The following is a 21,773-nucleotide window of genomic DNA, read 5'->3' as shown; positions in this document are numbered from 1 at the left end:
CACTATCTTGACATGAAACATATACTCATTAACACACAATTCGGTAAGAAATTTAGTACAACAAAGCTTGCCATGGCAGACTTCAAGGTCTCAGAAATTAGTGGTCATCTTGACAACGGGTTTTCTACTTTTGGGGTCTTTATTGACCTCAAAAAAGCGTTCGACACTATTAACCACGAAATATTAATCAGTAAGCTACATCATTATGGGATTAGAGGTCTCCCTTTAGCATGGTTTAAAAACTATCTCAGTAACCGACAACAGTCCGTAACAATTAATAGTGTTTCATCACCCTATAGACAGGATCGCAAGGATCGATTCTTGGCCCCATTTTATTTATAATTTATATTAATGACATCGCAAATTCAACTAACCAATTTCAATTCTGTCTATTCGTAGATGACACGAATTTATTTAAATTTATCAAATATAATAATGTAAACCTTACCCAAACCAATTCTGACTTTCAAAAGGTTTATGATTGGTGTCAAGCAAATAAACTTACGATCAATGCTGAAAAAACAAATTACATGATTATTAATACACCGCACAGGAAAATCTCAGTTGAGGGTAATATAGGAATAGACGGAAATGAAATACAGTGCGTCATGTCATCTAGGAGTTACTCTTGATCGCAATCTTACCTGGAAATCACATATCCAAAATGTTGTTAATGCTATCACCCCAAAAGTTGGACTTATTGCACAGTTGCGACACTATGTACCGAAAGCCATTCTCTTGTTATTATATATTTAAGCAATAAACCACCCCTGGGGATGGTATACCAAGAGGTTTTGACCAGTGAACGAACTATATGCACGAGCGATAGCGAGTGCATATATTGAGTTCACTGGTCAAAACCGAGTGGTATACCTTCCCCAGGGGGTGGTTTATCGCTATTATATTATACCAGTATATTGAAAATATCGGAAACAAGATAAGAACTAACGTTTTCACGTTTCATATGCGCCCCTGTGGCTAATTTGCATAACAATAACGCTGCTTTAATTTCGAGACAGCTGATCTTGGCCTCAACGTGAACGTCGTGCAGCGACTGGATTATTTTATCTGCTAGTCGTTTCTAGGGATAATCTGTACATTGATCGGCTCATTAAAAGTGCACAGTGATGAATAAACAACCTGTTTGACTCAATATATACACTTGAAGTGGTTTATTGAATACAGCATGCTTCGGCTGTTTGAAGTATGTACAGGTTGTTCCAGTTCCAGACAAGAAATTTGGCAACGAGTTATGCCTTTGTTTGTGTAAGGATGAGTCTGTACAAAGTGAAAGTGACGATGAATTACAGACAAATGTGCTAGAATACCTGAGAGGTCGAGTACACGATTTCTATATGCCTAAATATGTACTCATTTTGTATTCGTTCCCACTCACACGGTCTGGAAAAATCCAAAGAAATGAATTGGCCAAAGTAGCTTCCAAGAGGCTAGATATCAGCACAAACTGCTAAGTAGTAATAGTCTGCTTTGATCGTGAATATTAATATGACGTCATGAATTTATGTTCACAGATTTTACGCCGAAGTAAGGACCCTTGAGTTCAAACATGGTAGGTTTTTACACACCGCCAAATGCCTATTCCCGGCAAAGAAATAGCATGAAATAACATACTTATTGACTCCAAATACTAGACAATTTGTACTTTATTACATTTAACAGTTTATTACATTGGAGGACAGATTACGTGGTGATGTTTATTATTCAGACTCTAAAAAGGCATCGAAGTCACTGTGTTCACAGGAAGTCAACATGAACAGTTGTTATCATGGTTTGTTGTTTATCTGCTCAGATGGGTGTTGAGGGTTTGTTGCCTTCACTTAGCGACACTTAGCGCCCACCCACCCACCCACCCTTTAAGGAAGCCGTCATTATTTATGAACTGGGGGGGGGGGCGAGGAATTAGGGGGGGGGGGTCACTCAAAAACTGGGGAGTGAAGGTGGGGGTTACCCAAAAATTGTTGAGTGAAAGGGGGTGGGGCTACTCAAAATTGTATATGTTAAAATAGAACCAGAAAGCATTTTTTAGTCCTTGAAATTCAAAAATCTCCAGGACGAGAGGGGGTTTCCCCCTATCGTACCCACTCCCACTTGGCTCCCTCAAACTTTGCTTCAACTAATACCACCTAATTTCAAATTTTACCTATGGTATTACTTTGGGAATAAGGTGCATTCAATGTTACCCCTTACACTAAAAATATGCTACATCCATAACGTTACAAAGAAATTTAAATTCAAAATAAAAAGTTTGATATTGTATGTATGTATGTATGTATGTATGTATGTATGTATGTATGTATGTATGTATGATTTGTATGTGTATGTACATACGTACGTATGTATGCATATGTATACATGTGTGTGAGTGTGTGTGCATGTGGTGTTTCAATGGAACACTCAACCTGTATTTGTATAATGTTTGTAGCAACATTAACAGTTAATGGGTTATGGTGACGGTAAAATGGTGGGGGGGGGGGGGGGTTACGAAAAAAATTCAAGCCAGGTAGGGGGGTCACCCAAATTTTGTGGATTTTCGAAGCAATCCCCCCGGTCGTAAATACTGACGGCTCCCTAACGGGCCAACACATTAAATCAGTAGTGCTGACGAAGCCCTCCCCTCATGAAGATGACGAGCGAGGTACAGAAAAATTCCCAAAACAAAACAAAACAAAACAAAACAAAACAAAACAAAACAAAACAAAACACGATAATAACTGTTAGTCAACCAACTAATCAAAACAGAGGACACTCGACCACGCCACAACTAAATCAAACTAGACAGCACTACGCATTGTAGATAGATTACTGGATCACAGTGATTCCTCTCCACAAAGAAAACGTTGACATGGTTCATATTTATCATTTTTTGAAGGTAAAGCTTCATCTCACGTAATAATAACTCCAATAGACTTGCAAGGAATGTAGTCACCTTTACAGGGGCATGTATTATTGCTTAGATTGCCTTTTTCCTAGGAAAATATCGTACGAATCCTGCTGCTACAAATGTATCAATCTCTATACTAGTAGAAATGTTTTTTCCTTACAGGTAGGAGTATAGAGTCAAAAGGTTGTTATATTTAGTCTGTAGACCAGGAAAACAACAATCTAAGAAATATTACACGCCCCTATGGTCTCATTGATTGATTGATAATCGATTATTACACGTTGCAAGTCATTTAACCCAACTTTATAACAAAAGGAATGATTTTATCACGAGAAACTACTCTGTATATGTAATATTATCGGTTAGAAAAGGCCACACGTATCCGGCCTGATTACATGTAACAACATCCCCTGGGTCAAGGGTCAGCTTTCTACCGTTCTGTGTGGCGTCTTGAAGTTTGCTGGGAGTTTGACCCCGATCAGTATCCGAGATAAATGGCGGGCTCACAAGGACTGACGAGTTTCCTTGTATTGTTGACTGTTAGTAACCATGTTTACTGTCAATCATTATTACCAAATGGTGACTGTAATAACGATAAAACAATTTGTACGTACAACTGGAAGATTACATACATGGAAACAATGACGTTCTATAACAAAACAACTGGTAGTGGTGTGCCTGTTGTCATTCGTAATGGGCAGTTTTTCAAAAGAGTTCTCAACAACGAATGCGATCAACTTCTATCCATGACGAAAGAAGGTAAGGTATTGATTGTCTGTTTTTTTCGTAACTTAACTGCTGAACGAAAGCCTGATTTTTCATTTATGACATTTACAATTTTTATTTTATTTTGATCTTTCACTTTCGAAACACGACTTTCTCGCAGACGTCGTTTACCGCCTTATGATGACTTTTTTCCTGGAAGCAAACAAAGCAACAATTTGTAAATAGACTGATTTGCGTAATGCTTTGGTTGAATAGATCCTGTAAATGGGCATTTAGGCTGGACTCAGAATTTACGGCGGGGGGGGGGGGGCGTCTGGGGAGAAATTGGGGGAGCATGAAAAAAATTGAGGGTTCAAAGGGAGGGGCATGACAATTCTGATGGTCTGAAAGGGGGTATTTTGCTCATGATTTGAACCAAATTAAACCTCATGAGCAGTTGCTTACTGAGAAAATGAAAACAATTCTCACGGTTTCGCCGCAATACCTTATTACACCTATGTTCAGTGATGAGTAGAGTGACAGCCATGGGAATGTATTTGTGTATATCTTCTTCTGTACATGTATGTCTGTCTCTCTGTCTCTGTCTTCATCTCTCCCATACCCTCCCCACTAGCTATATGGGGGATGCCCAATGTGAGACCTTTTTCGCAAAGTCCACATATATTTCTAAAGAATCTCTCATTGTTATGTATGGTCGCTGAAGTTGATTTCCACTGTTACTTTAATGTAGTGCACATACTTTACATCTGTGTGGGGGAGGGGGGGGGGTACAGTGTCATGCACATAAAAATATGTGTAGCCGGGAAGGGGGGGGGGGGCTACGAAAATTCTCGCCAGCCCCCCCCCCCCCACCGTAAATTCTGACTCCAGCCTTAGATCAAGCAAAATAAATAAATAAAATCAAACAAACAAACACACACACACACATATAGCTAAAATAATAGAGAAAGAAAGATAGAAATATAAGATAGAAAGAAATTTCTATGTACGAAAGCATTTAAGTTATTATTTTTCAACTTTGTTAGGTGTCTCATATTATATCACGGGTACATGCCATTATAAGGTGATCAGCTGACACAGTTATGGGATCAATTGACGTCACGACATGCTCGATCGAGTATTTCCTCCTAGTAATAAATAATTCACATTGTCCTCATTGGTATACCTGTCTTTATTCTAGTGTCAAATATGACGTTGTAATAGTGTCAGACGTCTCCTCATCCCTATAGCCAACCTGTCGGTTTCTTTGTCTGTCGGTTTCTTTGTCTGTTTGTCTGTCTGTATGTATGTATGTATGTATGTATGTATGTATGTATGTATGTATGTATGTCTGTCTGTATGTATGTATATGTATGTATGTATGTATGTATGTATGTATGTATGTATGTATGTATGTTCGTCTGTCCGTCATTTGCTTATTTGTTTGTTGCTTGTCTGTCTGTCTTTGTCTGTTTATTTGTTTGTTTGTTTGTTTGTTTGTTTGTTTGGGTTTGTGTTTATTTGTTTGTTTGGTTTGTTTGTTTGTTTGTTTGCTTGTTTGTTTGTTGAACATCGAATTATCTATACTAGTTTATTATTACATTGACGATTGCTTTCAACAAATAATGTGTTACTTACAGAAGTGGACCAAATATTGACGGCCGACGGAGCCTATCGCACAGCTATGGTTATCAATGGTGAGCTACCTGGACCACCAATCATCGTTAACAATGGAACAGAGGTAATTGGTGTAACAGATAAAGAAAATATCATTTAAGTTTAAAAGTTTCATTTCCATAACAATACATAATGTGTAAATGATGGGTCGACTATGAATGGAGCATTTTAGATATAGGCACCCATTGCATTGTTGGACAAATTTCAGACCACTATAAGGACACTAAGGAGACAAAGGCACAGCTAAAATATGATATTGGCTTGGTGTTTCACTGGGATATTACACTTTTACACACAAAGATAGACAATTCAGGGAATGCCTTTTGAGGCGAGCGATCGCTCCGCTCGCCTACCGTATACCGCTCGCGCAAATTAAAATCCACGAGAGCGATTTTCCACTCGTGTGGGCCCCAACCAACCTGTACAACAGCCTGATGTTATTTTATATCATTTTTCAATATGTGGTTACCATAAAAATCAACGTTTATTCGGTAAAATTACGTGGTGGAAGCGTGGAACACTTCCGTGTTCATAATCGTCGATCTCCAGCTGAAGTCAGCGCTGTTATTCATGACCTATATACGCAGACTGAAATTTGCATTGTACTACTACCATTATAAGGGAAAAATAGTGACGTATTCGAAGCGGGACATGCATGATGTCATGGCATATCATGAATATTGATCACCTCAGTATGCAGGGAGATTTCAACTTTCGCATCATTGCAAATTGCGCAATTACGATTGATACGATGACTGTTTGGAGTTCTCGTTTTCAGCAATCCATCGATGAGTTTTTAGTTTTAAATTCCGATCGGCCTAGTTTAGTTAGAACGTGGTTTTGGAGACCATCCTACGCGAATGTCTCCTCCGGAACATGAACAACAACTGCGATTTATAGTCGCTACACAAAGTACATGCCCAGAGATCCGACAATAGCTTAGCGATGTTTTGGAGGGCATTGAAGAAAGAATGACAATAAAATATTATAAGATCGATTATTTTACAAAATAAAAATATAAATAACCTGTCCATATTTTTCCCATCTTATCTTATTATTCTCGTGCAGTTTTCAGAGAAATTCCCGGGTTTTTATTTCATAATCTCCAACACGCAGTTTCATTGTTTTTGTCCGATAATCTATTAAACTGCCGACCACGTCTGTTTTACCTCCATGACTTTATCGACTGCTGTAACATATAAAATATTTGCTCGAATTTTCGCCTTGTCATGATTTCTAAAACAAAGTAGGTCTGCTGCTCAGATGTGAACGGATCTCGCTACTTTAGTCGGCGACACCGGTCGTCCGTGTGCAGGTACTAGGTGGGGTTACGTGTGTTATTGTCTCGGATCGAGTGAATATGGTTACAAATTAGTCAAATTAATTAGCAAGCAATTTAACGTCAACGTCAAAGCTCAACATCAGGAGGCATTTGTCATCTGGGGTACGTTAGTTTTTGTCAATTCATTATAGTTTTGAACAACCTCAAATTTGAATTAGCTGCATTTTAAGCGAAATAAAAACTGGTGGTTTCTTCAATGCCCTCCAAAACATGTACTTTGTAGCGACTATAAATTGTTCCGGAGGAGATATTTAGGTAGGATGTTTATAAAAACGTTCTAAGAAAACAAGACCAGTTAGAATTTGAAATTAAAAACCTAGTTTTCTATTGTACTACTTGTAGTCACAACAAAAAACTGAATATTTTTTCAAGATTTTGATGTGCACAGACTTAACAAAATTGTTGCAATAATAATTGTTGTACAAATAACCAAACGAACTGTTACTTATAAATATATTTTCGCATAAATTTTTTAAATGTTTTTTTTTTTAATTTTATTTATTCAGAGCCAACTGGCCAAAATACAAATAGAAATGAAAATGAAATTTTTTTTCTTCACTCGCCTGACTATTTTCAAGAGAGGTATTAAAATCACTCACCTACCACTCGCCTGGATGGTTTCAGGAGAGTGATTTTTAGCTCTCCTGCCATTTTCAAAAGACATGCCCTCTAGACATGTTTCAACTCTAGACTAACAATTAACAGAAACACAACAAACACAGCAGGATCCTTTGCGCAATCCCACTGAACAGTAATAACTGGTAAACATGGCTAATTTCCTTTACAGTATATTAAAAACAGGCTTCTACTAAAACATTACACATGGATGATTTTAATGGCTGCAATCGTTTACTTTCCAACTGATATCAACTTGACTACTTATACACCCCACTGTGTGTGGCACCTATCTATGTCAATGTTTCTATTGCATTAGAAGTTGTCTGTCTGTCTGTGTGTGTGTGTGTGTGTGTGTGTGTAAAACGTCATGTTTACATCATTTTGCATGACTGAAACACCAAACCAACATCATTTTAGCTGTAAATATTTTGATGCTTCTATCTGTCTTTTCTTTGTCTGTGTACCAGTAAATAAGGCAGTGCTTGACTACCAATTTGTCACAAGACAAATTTGTAGGGATAATACTCAAGTATTTCTGATAATGCCGTATGGGAATAATTCATTATTCTACGTACAGAGAACGATTTAAATTGTCCGTATATAAACTAAATAAATCAACAGAAAAAAATTGTTACAAAGCTAGAGTTTAATATTCATTTTTTCACATAAAAGAACACACTTTTATTAAAAAATATTTCATTCAAATATATAAATGCAAAAAAAGGCCGGAGATTTGAACAAGTCCAGTGTCTCTACTATTCAGTTCAACTATATTAAAGTTAAACTTGATGTTCACAATGTTCTTTAAAGCATTTAAAAAAAAAAGTGGAACGATAGTCGGCTGATTAGCGCATGCGTGCTAGTGCTGCAAGACCCTGGCCCAATGCCATAAACCATCATGGATGAATCATTAATCATCCATCTTCTTCCACACCTGTTCGGCCATTTTGCATTGAGAACAACCACCCCAAGTTCCTACCACTATGTAAACAGTTGTCTTACTTCTATGAAATCAGAATTCGCATGGAAACAAAAACTTTACTTCTTGGCAAAAATTCACAGAGTAGAACATTTTCTTCGTGACTGAAATATTGCTTTAAAAATGTGTCTTCACTCAAGACGTATTTGCGTCAATTTCCCAATCACTTTAGTTTAGTCCCTAGACGGTATCGTTACAATTTACATCTCCTCTCACCACGTTGGCATTCAGACTAAATCACTTGGACTATTCCAGTGAATCAGTTGTAGTAAAAATCCTAACGTATGTTGTTTTGCATTTCTTTGAGTTGCAAAGAGAAGTAAGCCTAACAACCGAATTATTGTGTCTGTGTCAGGTGGTTGTAAAGGTGAGAAACAGTGTATTAATGGAAGGAATAACGATACATTGGCATGGCATGGTTCAACATAATACACCATGGATGGACGGTGTAGGGTCAGTGTCTCAGTGTCCTATCAATCCTGGCGAGACCTTTACATACAGGTAAGCCTGTAAGACAAGTTATCTAAAACAAATATAGTATATATTAATGTTCCGTTCACTGGCGTCTGTATAAGCTCTCCTCTGTTTTGTAGTGCCCACTCATTTAGTTTCATTGAAGTCTAAATTTACACACCGAATGCGAATGGTTAATAAATAATTAATGCAAATACAGTCTTGAGGAGGAGTTGTCATGTCATTTGACTCTTTCAAACAACATTCATAAATGATCAATATGAATTCTAGTTAAATGTAGGTGCGAAACTGTTTTCTTAACCGACTTAAGTATACTGTGGCATGAATTCTACGACCTTGAGTAAATTTTACTGGCGGCTTTCAATCAAAGTAGGGTATACTATGGTCAACATATGGAATTTACTAAAGTTATATTTTATGAATATGTCATCGGTATGGCATATACAGAATATGCGACAGACTGTAGCAGTTAACGTTGTAGGTCTACAAGTAGCAAAGTCAGTTAAACCTGGCAGAAAATCAGTCTATCGATCACAGGTATTGGCAAACGCTTCACAAATACAAACAGATGAAAATCTAAGAGAGATATTTACCAATCATTACTTTGACACATGTTATTTCAAACCCATTAATCGTATTCCATGACACAATTGATAGTTTGTTTACTCTATGCCTGGCGTAACATTCCACATTTGTCAAGTTAAAGTGGCCATATGGATGAGAAATTGGTATTTATTTTGGATTTTAATGAGATAAAAGAGCTTCACTATGTTTTTCTACTTGAGAAAATAAAACGAAAGAACATATACCAAGTAAAACATGACAGTTAGTTATAAGCCATGTCTGTCATATTAATCTGTTGTCTCTAATATAATCGACCTCTTTTGAGTTCGCCAGTTTCCATATATATATATATTTAATTCTTTCTTTCTGAATGAAGGCGTTAGCAATATAGCTTTTCCATGTACTTCGTAATAATGTATTCCATAAACTATAACACGTGACATATCACGTGTGTCATATAACACTAAATTTGTAACCGGACTCATCCACTAAATAATTTAGAGTGTGTGTTTGCTGGTAATGTTTTGTGCTGTGAATTTTGTCTGATTAGTATTAACTGGGGCAAGTCAATTCAACAATTTGTAAATGATGTACAAGATCTTAGAAATTTGAATTCTGCACTGTTACCCGGCATTATATGTTCAAAACGAAATAACGATATCATATTAAGAAACTGTAAAATAATGATAACGTTACTGTACAAAAATTATGAATAATTATCATGAGGTGTCAGTACCCCATGGGCCATGGCGTGGAGATGGTAGTACCCAATGGGCCATGGTGTGGTGATGACAATACCCCATGGGTCATGGTGTGGAGATGTTAGTACCCCATGGGTCATGGTGTGGAGATGTCAGTACCCCATGGGCCATGGTGTGGAGGTGTCAGTACCCCATGGGTCATGGTGTGGAGGTGTTAGTACCCCATGGGCCATGGTGTGGAGGTGTCAGTACCCCATGGGCCATGGTGTGGAGGTGTCAGTACCCAATGGGTCATGGTGTGGAGATGTCAGTACCCCAAGGGCCATGGTGTGGTGATGACAATATCCCATGGGCCATGGTGTGGAGATGTCAGTACCCCATGGGTCATGGTGTGGTGATGTCAATACCCCATGGACCATGGTGTGGTAATGTCAATACCCCATGGACCATGGTGTGGTACTGTCAATACCCCATGGACCATGGTGTGGAGATGTCAGTACCCCATGGGTCATGGTGTGGAGATGTCAATACCCCATGGACCATGGTGTGGTAATGTCAATACCCCATGGACCATGGTGTGGTAATGTCAATACCCCATGGACCATGGTGTGGTAATGTCAATACCCCATGGGCCATGGTGTGGAGATGTCAATACCCCATGGGCCATGGCGTGGAGATGTCAATACCCCATGGGCCATGGCGTGGAGATGTCAATACCCCATGGGCCATGGTGTGGAGGTGTCAGTACCCCATGGGCCATGGTGTGGAGATGTCAATACCCCATGGGCCATGGTGTGGTAATGACAATACCCCATGGACCATGGTGTGGAGGTGTCAGTACCCCATGGGCCATGGTGTGGAGATGTCAATACCCCATGGGCCATGGTGTGGTAATGACAATACCCCATGGACCATGGTGTGGAGGTGTCAGTATCCCATGGGCCATGGTGTGGTGATGACAATACCCCATGGGTCATGGTGTGGAGATGTCAATACCCCATGGGCCATGGTGTGGAGATGTTAGTACCCCATGGGCCATGGTGTGGAGATGTTAGTACCCCATGGGCCATGGTGTGGAGATGTCAATACCACATGGGTCATGGTGTGGAGATGTCAATACCACATGGGCCATGGTGTGGAGATGTTAGTACCCCATGGGCCATGGTGTGGAGATGTAAGTACCCCATGGGCCATGGTGTGGAGATGTCAATACCCCATGGGCTATGGTGTGGAGATGGTAGTACCCAATGGGCCATGGTGTGGAGATGTCAATACCCCATGGGTCATGGTGTGGAGATGTCAATACCACATGGGTCATGGTGTGTAGATGTCAATACCACATGGGTCATGGTGTGGAGATGTCAATACCACATGGGTCATGGTGTGGAGATGTCAATACCACATGGGTCATGGTGTGGAGATGTCAATACCACATGGGTCATGGTGTGGAGATGTCAATACCCCATGGGCCATGGTGTGGAGATGGTAGTACCCAATGGGCCATGGTGTGGAGATGTCAATACCCCATGGGTCATGGTGTGGAGATGTCAATACCACATGGGTCATGGTGTGGAGATGTCAATACCACATGGGTCATGGTGTGGAGATGTCAATACCACATGGGTCATGGTGTGGAGATGTCAATACCACATGGGTCATGGTGTGGAGATGTCAATACCACATGGGTCATGGTGTGGAGATGTCAATACCACATGGGTCATGGTGTGGAGATGTCAATACCACATGGGCCATGGTGTGGAGATGTCAATACCACATGGGTCAGACATGGTGTGGAGATGTCAATACCACATGGGTCATGGTGTGGAGATGTCAATACCACATGGGTCATGGTGTGGAGGTGTCAATACCCCATGGGCCATGGTGTGGAGATGTCAATACCACATGGGCCATGGTGTGGAGGTGTCAGTACCCCAAGGGCCATGGTGTGGTAATGCCAATACCCCATGGGCCATGGTGTGGAGATGTTAGTACCCAATGGGCCATGGTGTGGTAATGACAATACCCCAAGGGCCATGATGTGGAGGTGTCAGTACCCCATGGGCCATGGTGTGGTAATGCCAATACCCCATGGGCCATGGTGTGGAGATGTTAGTACCCCATGGGCCATGGTGTGGTAATGACAATACCCCATGGACCATGGTGTGGAGATGTTAGTACCCAATGGGCCATGGTGTGGTGATGACAATACCCCATGGGCCATGGTGTGGTAATGACAATACCCCATGGGCCATGGTGTGGAGGTGTCAGTACCCCATGGGCCATGGTGTGGTAATGACAATACTCCATGGGCCATGGTGTGGAGATGTTAGTACCTCATGGGCCATGGTGTGGTGATGACAATACCCCATGGGCCATGGTGTGGTAATGACAATACCCCATGAGCCATGGTGTGGAGGTGTCAGTACCCCATGGGCCATGGTGTGGTAATGACAATACCCCATGGACCATGGTGTGGAGATGTTAGTACCCAATGGGCCATGGTGTGGTGATGACAATACCCCATGGGCCATGGTGTGGTAATGACAATACCCCATGGGCCATGGTGTGGAGGTGTCAGTACCCCATGGGCCATGGTGTGGTAATGACAATACCCCATGGGCCATGGTGTGGAGATGTTAGTACCCAATGGGCCATGGTGTGGTGATGACAATACCCCATGGGCCATGGTGTGGTAATGACAATACCCCATGAGCCATGGTGTGGAGGTGTCAGTACCCCATGGGCCATGGTGTGGTAATGACAATACCCATTGGCCATGGTGTGGCGATGTTAGTACCCCATGGGCCATGGTGTGGAGATGACAATACCCCATGGACCATGGTGTGGAGATGTTAGTACCCAATGGGCCATGGTGTGGTGATGACAATACCCCATGGGCCATGGTGTGGTAATGACAATACCCCATGGGCCATGGTGTGGAGGTGTCAGTACCCCATGGGCCATGGTGTGGTAATGACAATACCCCATGGGCCATGGTGTGGAGATGTTAGTACCCAATGGGCCATGGTGTGGTGATGACAATACCCCATGGGCCATGGTGTGGTAATGACAATACCCCATGAGCCATGGTGTGGAGGTGTCAGTACCCCATGGGCCATGGTGTGGTAATGACAATACCCATTGGCCATGGTGTGGCGATGTTAGTACCCCATGGGCCATGGTGTGGAGATGTTAGTACCCCATGGGCCATGGTGTGGTGATGACAATACCACATGGGCCATGGTGTGGTAATGACAATACCCCATGGGCCATGGTGTGGAGATGTTAGTACCCAATGGGCCATGGTGTCATGATGATAATACCCCATGGGCCATGGTGTGGTAATGACAATACCCCATGGGCCATGGTGTCGAGATGTTAGTACCCCATGGGTCATGGTGTGGAGATGGCAATACCCCATGGACCATGGTGTGGTAATGACAATACCCCATGGGCCATGGTGTGGAGATGTTAGTACCCCATGGGTCATGGTGTGGTGATGACAATACCCCATGGGCCATGGTGTGGAGATGTTAGTACCCCATGGACCATGGTGTGGTGATGTCAATACTCTATGGGCCATGGTGTGGTGATGACAATACCCCATGGGTCATGGTGTGGAGATGTTTGTACCCCATGGGCCATGGTGTGGAGATGTTAGTACCCCATGGACTATGGTGTGGTGATGACAATACCCCATGGGCCATGGTGTGGTGATGACAATACCCCATGGGCCATGGTGTGGTGATGACAATACCCCATGGGCCATGGTGTGGAGATGTAAGTACCCCATATACCATGGTGTGGTGATGATAATACCCCATGGGCCATGGTGTGGTTATGACAATACCCCATAGGCCATGGTGTGGTGATGACACTACCCCATGAGCCATGGTGTGGTGATGTTAGTACCCCATGGGCCATGGTGTGGTGATGTTAGTACCCCATGGGCCATGGTGTGGTAATGACAATACCCCATGGGCCATGGTGTGGTGATGTTAGTACCCCATGGGCCATGGTGTGGTTATGACAATACCCCATGGGCCATGGTGTGGAGATGTTAGTACCCCATGGACCATGGTGTGGTGATGACAATACCCCATGGGCCATGGTGTGGTAATGACAATACCCCATGGGCCATGGTGTGGAGATGTTAGTACCCAATGGGCCATAGTGTGGAGATGACAATACCCCATGGGCCATGGTGTGGAGATGTTAGTACCCCATGGACCATGGTGTGGTGATGACAATACCCCATGGGCCATGGTGTGGTTATGACAATACACCATGGGCCATGGTGTGGAGATGTTAGTACCCAATGGGCCATAGTGTGGAGATGACAATACGCCATGGGCCATGGTGTGATGATGACAATACCCCATGGGCCATGGTGTGGTGACGACAATACCCCATGGGCCATGGTGTGGTGATGACAATACCCCATGGGCCATGGTGTGGTGATGACAATACCCCATGGGCCATGGTGTGGTGATGACAATACCCCATGGGCCATGGTGTGGTGATGACAATACCCCATGGGTCATGGTGTGGTTATGACAATACCCCATGGGCCATGGTGTGGCGATGTTAGTACCCCATGGGCCATGGTGTGGAGATGTTAGTACCCCATGGGACATGGTGTGGTGTGGTGATGACAATACCCCATTGGCCATGGTGTGGTAATGACAATACCCCATGGGCCATGGTGTGGTGATGATAATACCCCATGGGCCATGGTGTGGTAATGACAATACCCCATGGGCCATGGTGTGGAGATGTTAGTACCCCATGGGTCATGGTGTGGAGATGACAATACCCCATGGACCATGGTGTGGCAATGACAATAGCCCAAGGGCCATGGTGTGGAGATGTTAGTACCCCATGGGCCATGCTGTGGTAATGACAATACCCAATGGGCCATGGTGTGGTGATGACAATACCCCATGGGCCATGGTGTGGTGATGACAATACCCCATGGGCCATGGTGTGGTGATGTTAGTACCCAATGGGCCATGGTGTTGTTATGACAATACCCCATGGGCCATGGTGTTGTTATGACAATACCCCATGGGCCATGGTGTGGTAATGACAATAGCCCATGGGCCATGGTGTGGAGATGTTAGTACCCCATGGGCCATGGTGTGGAGATGTTAGTACCCCATGGGCCATGGTGTGGTGATGACAATACCCCATGGGCCATGGTGTGGTGATGACAATACCCCATGGGCCATGGTGTGGTGATGTTAGTACCCAATGGGCCATGGTGTTGTTATGACAATACCCCATGGGCCATGGTGTTGTTATGACAATACCCCATGGGCCATGGTGTGGTAATGACAATAGCCCATGGGCCATGGTGTGGAGATGTTAGTACCCCATGGGCCATGGTGTGGAGATGTTAGTACCCCATGGGCCATGGTGTGATAATGACAATACCCCATGTGCCATGGTGTGGAGATGTTAGTACCCCATGGGCCATGGTGTGGTAATGACAATACCCAATGGGCCATGGTGTGGAGATGTTAGTACCCCATAGGCCATGGTGTGGTAATGACAATACCCCATGTGCAGTGGTGTGGAGATTGTAGTACCCCATGGGCCATGGTGTGGTTATGACAATACCCCATGGGCCATGGTGTGGTAATGACAATAGCCCATGGGCCATGGTGTGGAGATGTTAGTACCTCATGGACCATGGTGTGGAGATGTTAGTACCCCATGGGCCATGGTGTGGTAATGACAATACCCCATGTGCCATGGTGTGGAGATGTTAGTACCCCATGGGCCATGGCGTGGAGATGACAACACCCCCACGGGCAATGGTGTGGTGGTGACAATACCGTATGGGCAATGGGTGTGGTGATGGCAAGACAATACCCCGTGGGCCATGGTGTGGTGATGACAAGACAATACCCCATGGGCTATGGTGTGGTGATGATAGTACCCCATGGGCTATGGTTTAGCGTTAGTACTGGGTACTATATGTAGAGAATGTTAGCAGGTTCAGCTGAATTGAATTCGGAACGTGAATTTCTTATCTTATCAATGAAGTAATGGCTGAAGTGTTCAGCGAGCTCCTGGGATGGACCATGAGTCAGTAGCTAGGTTGTTCTACTTTGCGGTTCCTGACAGTGTAGAAAAGATCCTGAAAAACACTCTTTGGTTATCAGCATTATTCTTCACCAAATGTGTCAAGCAAGTTTGCTGATTAGTTGACCGGTTTACAATACATTTATATGTCATTCCAAATCTCCCTTCTGTCTGTAGATTTTTGGCCACCCCTCCTGGAACACATTGGTATCATTCTCACTTCGGCACTCAACGAACTGACGGCTTGTACGGAGCGCTAATTGTACTCGAACCAGATACAATGAAGGTGATTAACTTGTCTTTGCCAGTTTATTTACAAATCACTTCCTGTACGTACAATAACAAACGTTTTTACACATTTTTAAAGTCCATTGTTGTTGTTTTTAGAAAAAACAACATAGTGAATTTGTTTAACAATTACAAAACTTAAATTTAAAACCAATTTTAAAGTGGTCATATCGATAAGGATTGGATTTTGATTTATAAAACAATTTTATCATGGCTTCCTTTACGAAATATTGATTTAAAATCAGCATTGACGTCTGTGTTTGTAACTCAGCAAAAAGTTTTTTTTTAATGTTTAAAATTTTTTTTTATTGTACGTACAGTAACAAACATTTTACACATTTATAATCTTTTGCAATGTATTGACTTGCTAACAAGGACTTGGCATAATTATGTTGTTTCACATTGATCTTTTCAAGTAGGATTCATGATAAAATTGTATTATAAATTTAAAATAAAAAAATAAATACCCAATCCTTGGCCATATGACCACTTTAAGACATTCCATGGATTTCTTTCGGCAAGCATGAACGTTTGAAATCATTCAGTACCAACATTGTTTTTTAATGAATTGAATTAAGAAGTATTTTATTTGTATTCCTAAAATATGATTTGTTGTGTTATTCGTCACAGAATACAGAGGCACCAACTCCAGTGTTTAAAGGTGAATTTCTGATGCTTTTGCATGATTGGATGAGAGAACCATCACTAGATATCAATAATCGTATATTACGTGAAATGGAAAGGTGAGTATGCCCTCCCCCACCCCCACTCCACCCCATTTAGTCCCCACCCTGACCATAACAAAAACGTACAATTCAACATATGATATATAATGTGGTAGAATACAGTGATATGGTCATTGTATAATACATGGTACACATCATATCATATCATATCATATCACATCACATCACATCACATCACATCACTATCACATCACATCATATCATATCATCATATAAAATATCATATCATATCATATCATATCATATCATATCATATCATATCATATATCATATCATACCATATCATATCATATCATATATCATATCACATCATATCATATCATATCATATATCATATATCATATATCATATACCATATCCTGCTTTTTAAATTTGATGGCTAGATCAGCAAGCTTTTAGGACATGACTTTCTCATCATGAGTATATGTATCAAATATCATTCAATGTAAAAATTTGCAGAAGGTATTCAGTTTGCATGGGCATTCATTGTTCGCGGAGTGAAAAATACAATGCCAAAGGAAAGTCTTCCGTTACCCTCACCCCATATTAAAAGTGAACACTCCCTTAAATAATCAGTATTGTATTCTGTATCAGGTTCACTCCCGGTTACAACAACACCGAACAATGTTTTTATCAGACCCGCCAGTCAGATGGAACTGAGATAGGTGTAACACCATTCATATCTGGCTTAATAAATGGCAAAGGTAAGTAATTTGTTAGCCTGACGTAACTAATTAATTTTAGGACACTTGAATTAAATCTTTGATGTTTAGGTAATTATCTATATATAGATGGAAATGACTGTTTGTTTGTTATTACATACCTCAGTACACACTGGTTTCTTCCCCATGTTCCGTTTGGAACAGGTATCCATGGTTACTCAACTAAAAAGCCACATGCTTGTGGCAAGATTTACCTACCTGCAACAGGTATGTTTCATCAGGCCTGTCACAGGTCTGGATACATTTACCTGCACAGGCCATGTTGGTCATACCTGTACTAGGCCTGCCACAGCCCTGTTGGTCATACCTGTACCAGGCCTGCCACAGCCCTGTTGGTCATACCTGTACTAGGCCTGCCACAGCCCTGTTGGTCATACCTGTACTAGGCCTGCCACAGCCCTGTTGGTCATACCTGTACTAGGCCTGCCACAGCCCTGTTGGTCATACCTGTACCATGCCTGCCACAGCCATGTTGGTCATACCTGTACCAGGCCTGCCACAGCCCTGTTGGTCATACCTGTACCAGGCCTGCCACAGCTATGTTGGTCATACCTGTACCAGGCCTGCCACAACCCTGTTGGTCATACCTGTGTCAGGCCTGCCACAGCCATGTTGGTCATACCTGTACCAGGCCTGCCACAGCTATGTTGGTCATACCTGTACCATGCCTGCCACAGCCCTGTTGGTCATACCTGTGTCAGGCCTGCCACAGCTATGTTGGTCATACCTGTACCAGGCCTGCCACAGCTATGTTGGTCATACCTGTACCAGGCCTGCCACAGCTATGTTGGTCATACCTGTACCAGGCCTGCCACAGCCCTGTTGGTCATACCTGTACCAGGCCTGCCACAGCTATGTTGGTCATACCTGTACCAGGCCTGCCACAACCCTGATGGTCATACCTGTGTCAGGCCTGACACAGCTCTATTTCAGACCTGATAAATTTTAGCTGTATAATATATAAGTAAAATTGCTTTGTCTAAATCGTGATTTTTACAAGAAGCTGCCAATTATTTTAGGCTTAACCCGATGAAAATATTCTCATCATATAAAGGTTGATTTGATAGCACAGACCAATACAGACATTAGCCTTGTTATGTTGGTACCACAATTTGAACGCTTTCTATGACATTCATAATTATGCATAACCTATTGTTATCTTAAAAGCACATCTGATATGCGTGACTTATTGTGATTAATTATACCATAGCGTCGAATGTTTTAGCTACTTGGATTTTGACCGTGGAACGGTGAGCATCTCTCCTGGATCTGGCTTGGGAGTGATGTCGTGAGGTCGAACTCAGGACTTTGATGAATAAAGTCTATTTTTCAGTTATACAACACATATCGTCTCGTATGCAGTTTATCCTTTTACTAATATACAGGTTGACCTTAAATGTTGATACGTTCCTCAAGCGCAATGTCCATATTGATGCAGTAATTAGATATTATGCCCAATATTTTTCTTCGTTCAGCCAAGGAAAATACGAGTGACCTAAGGGGTCTTGTACGTCATGAATATTTTCAAACCAAATGAAGACAAATATTGGAAAATAATATAACTATACCTCAAGCATAATTTATGACAAATCAGGAACAATAATGGCGATTTTGGAACGTTTTGATTCATATTTCGAACACCACAGAAACGTAGACACAGGTTGTCGTGATGTAGAACGACTAGGGTATGTAATCCATATTTTCTGTTCAAAGACTATAACTTGGCTTGTACATGGTATAATGTATAATATCTTTCAGGTCGTCACTATAACTCCGATGGTCTGGTCGAAAATGACGTCATACCGATGGCATGGTTTAACGTAACGAGAGAGTCTCATTATCGTTTTCGATTGATCAGTGCTTCAATGATGTACGCTTTCCGTGTTTCTATTGATAATCATGATCTCCATGTGTTTGCAACGGATGGTAACCCAACTGAAACAACAACTGCACAGTCTATCATTATTCATTCCGGAGAGAGATTTGACTTTTATATCTATACTTCACAACACAATAAGAACTTTTGGATTCGTGCTGAAACACTTGAGGTGGAAAATATTAAGGACGTAAGTTGAACAACAATGTTTATTATTGATGAAGTATATGGTTATAGTTTAAACGCGATGCAAAGAGTTCTCTAGTAGTGACAGGAATAACGTTGAGATGGGATACAGTACATTTGTTTAAACGTTCGAAACAGTACTACAAACAACTGATATTTAGTGAAAGCAAAAACCGATGCTCTCGTCCACACCTGTGGACTTATTCACCGGCATTTGTCTTCGTTCAGGTGAGGAAAATACAAGTGACATAAGGGGTCTTATTGTAGGAGGTAAAGATAATAGTGTACTTGTACAAAATAGGAATATAAGAACGACGATTTTGGATTCGGAACGATTCTGATTCTGATTTCTAAACCAATTACATGGACGCACACTGTCGTGACGTAGAAGGACTAGGGTAGCAATCCTGTATTTTCTGTTAGAACGTCTACAACTTGCATGAGTAAACATTTATAAAGGGCGCATTGCTCGTGACTTCAGTATAACTCACTAGGGACAGTTTTAAGTTAACGTACTGTTATGGTTAATAGTAAGTATAATATTCCACTGCCAATATCTTTTAAAACAATTTTGAAGCCTTTTCGCTTTTCAGGAACCTATCCTAGCTGGACAAGTACGAGCTGGTCTGCACTACAAGACAGTCCCTATGATGGATCCAACAAGCCAACCAGATGAGTGTACATCTAGCGAACCGTGTAGTGTAATCAATTGTCCATTTAGGTATATATCCACTCTATTCCACTATGTTGCACATAGTAGAACCAGAAAGATTAGTTGTTTTAGACCTGATGTCAGTAGTGTAGTGTTTTTAAACACTGTGTCATTCAGAGATGTATGACAACTTGTAGTGGTCTTTGTTGTAGTATTTCGAATGTTGACTTTGACTTATCTTTGAGAAATTTAAAAAAATGCAATTTTGCGAGATTGTCATTTCAAGTCAACCTGGCAATATTGATTTTATATATTATGCATTGTAATGTGTTTGTATGTGTATTTTGTTAGTTTTGTTTGTTTGACATCCTGATGTATTTTGTATTCTTGTCTTTTGCTTGAGTTTTTCATAGGACTTGCTCCCGTTGTTCTTCCAATAAATAAATAAATGATTGAAATAAATAAATAAATAAATAAATAAATATTTTTTTATTTTATGCAAAGTTTCGTAGCTTAGAAGTTGAGATAACTTTTAATTCTATGTTTCTTATAAGATTGATACTATATATCTCCTTTCATATGAAATTTACATAATAAGATTAAATCATAATAAGATTAAATCATAATTAGATTAGATTAGATTAGATTAGATTAAATCAGCTCATGACTGTCTAAGAATTGATAAGTGATAGTTGATTAAATTTATGAATCATCTCAATTCAGTGTGATTGACAGGTTGATTCAAGCCGTTTTTGGACATAAGTACTGACTTAAAATGATGTGTGTAATTCTTTATGTATTTATTAGTAGTGATGACTTGTCAAGAATCGCCAATCACTGAGTTTTTTTTTTCTTTTATAGATATTTTCCCAATAGCATGTATACAGACTGTATACCTATAGCAAGTCTCAAGGCACCCTCAAGAAGAGCCCCACCAAATATTACAAAAGACCTCTCTCATTTTCAAGAGATTTTCATTAATTTTCACTTTTCTGGTGGGTCTTCGCTAAAATCATCAGTGAATGGTAGAGCATTCATTCCTCCGTCGACACCCCCTATGGTAAGTACTTCTATACATGTTTTAGAGCTGTAAGTTAGAATAACTGGGGCCGTTTTTTGAAAATATTTTGTTAGGGTCAACAACTTACTCGTAGTATCGTACATCGTGAACATTATTGCATCACCTATCTATGGGAAAACGTATTTTTTTGTTACAGTAGTTGAATACACGATAAATCAAATCAAATTGAT

The 21,773-nt window shown here is 41.2% G+C and overlaps 1 protein-coding gene across 5 annotated transcripts in view; it reads left to right on the top strand.

Moving 5' to 3' along the window:
• The first annotated feature begins 3,333 nt into the window (after nt 1-3,333).
• LOC144452902 (uncharacterized) overlaps nt 3,334-21,773 on the top strand; it is a 24,571-nt gene continuing 6,131 nt past the window's right edge. The window contains exons 1-9 of one of the 5 annotated variants that reach the window (XM_078144109.1): nt 3,334-3,661; nt 5,248-5,348; nt 8,579-8,724; nt 16,230-16,338; nt 16,971-17,083; nt 17,681-17,790; nt 19,567-19,874; nt 20,464-20,591; nt 21,384-21,582. In XM_078144109.1, the coding sequence (XP_078000235.1) occupies nt 3,397-3,661; nt 5,248-5,348; nt 8,579-8,724; nt 16,230-16,338; nt 16,971-17,083; nt 17,681-17,790; nt 19,567-19,874; nt 20,464-20,591; nt 21,384-21,582 (1,479 nt within the window). In that variant the 5' untranslated portion in view covers nt 3,334-3,396. Of the gene's footprint in view, nt 3,662-4,825; nt 4,881-5,247; nt 5,349-8,530; nt 8,725-16,229; nt 16,339-16,968; nt 17,084-17,680; nt 17,791-19,566; nt 19,875-20,463; nt 20,592-21,383; nt 21,583-21,773 lie in introns of those variants that run through there. The other 4 variants (XM_078144108.1, XM_078144107.1, XM_078144112.1 and 1 more) reach the window with 4 other exon arrangements.

Source organism: Glandiceps talaboti, chromosome 23 (genome assembly GCF_964340395.1).
Source record: "Glandiceps talaboti chromosome 23, keGlaTala1.1, whole genome shotgun sequence".
NCBI lineage: Eukaryota > Metazoa > Hemichordata > Enteropneusta > Spengelidae > Glandiceps > Glandiceps talaboti.
Note: the sequence above shows the minus strand (reverse complement) of the source record. Positions and strands in the feature narration are given on the sequence as shown.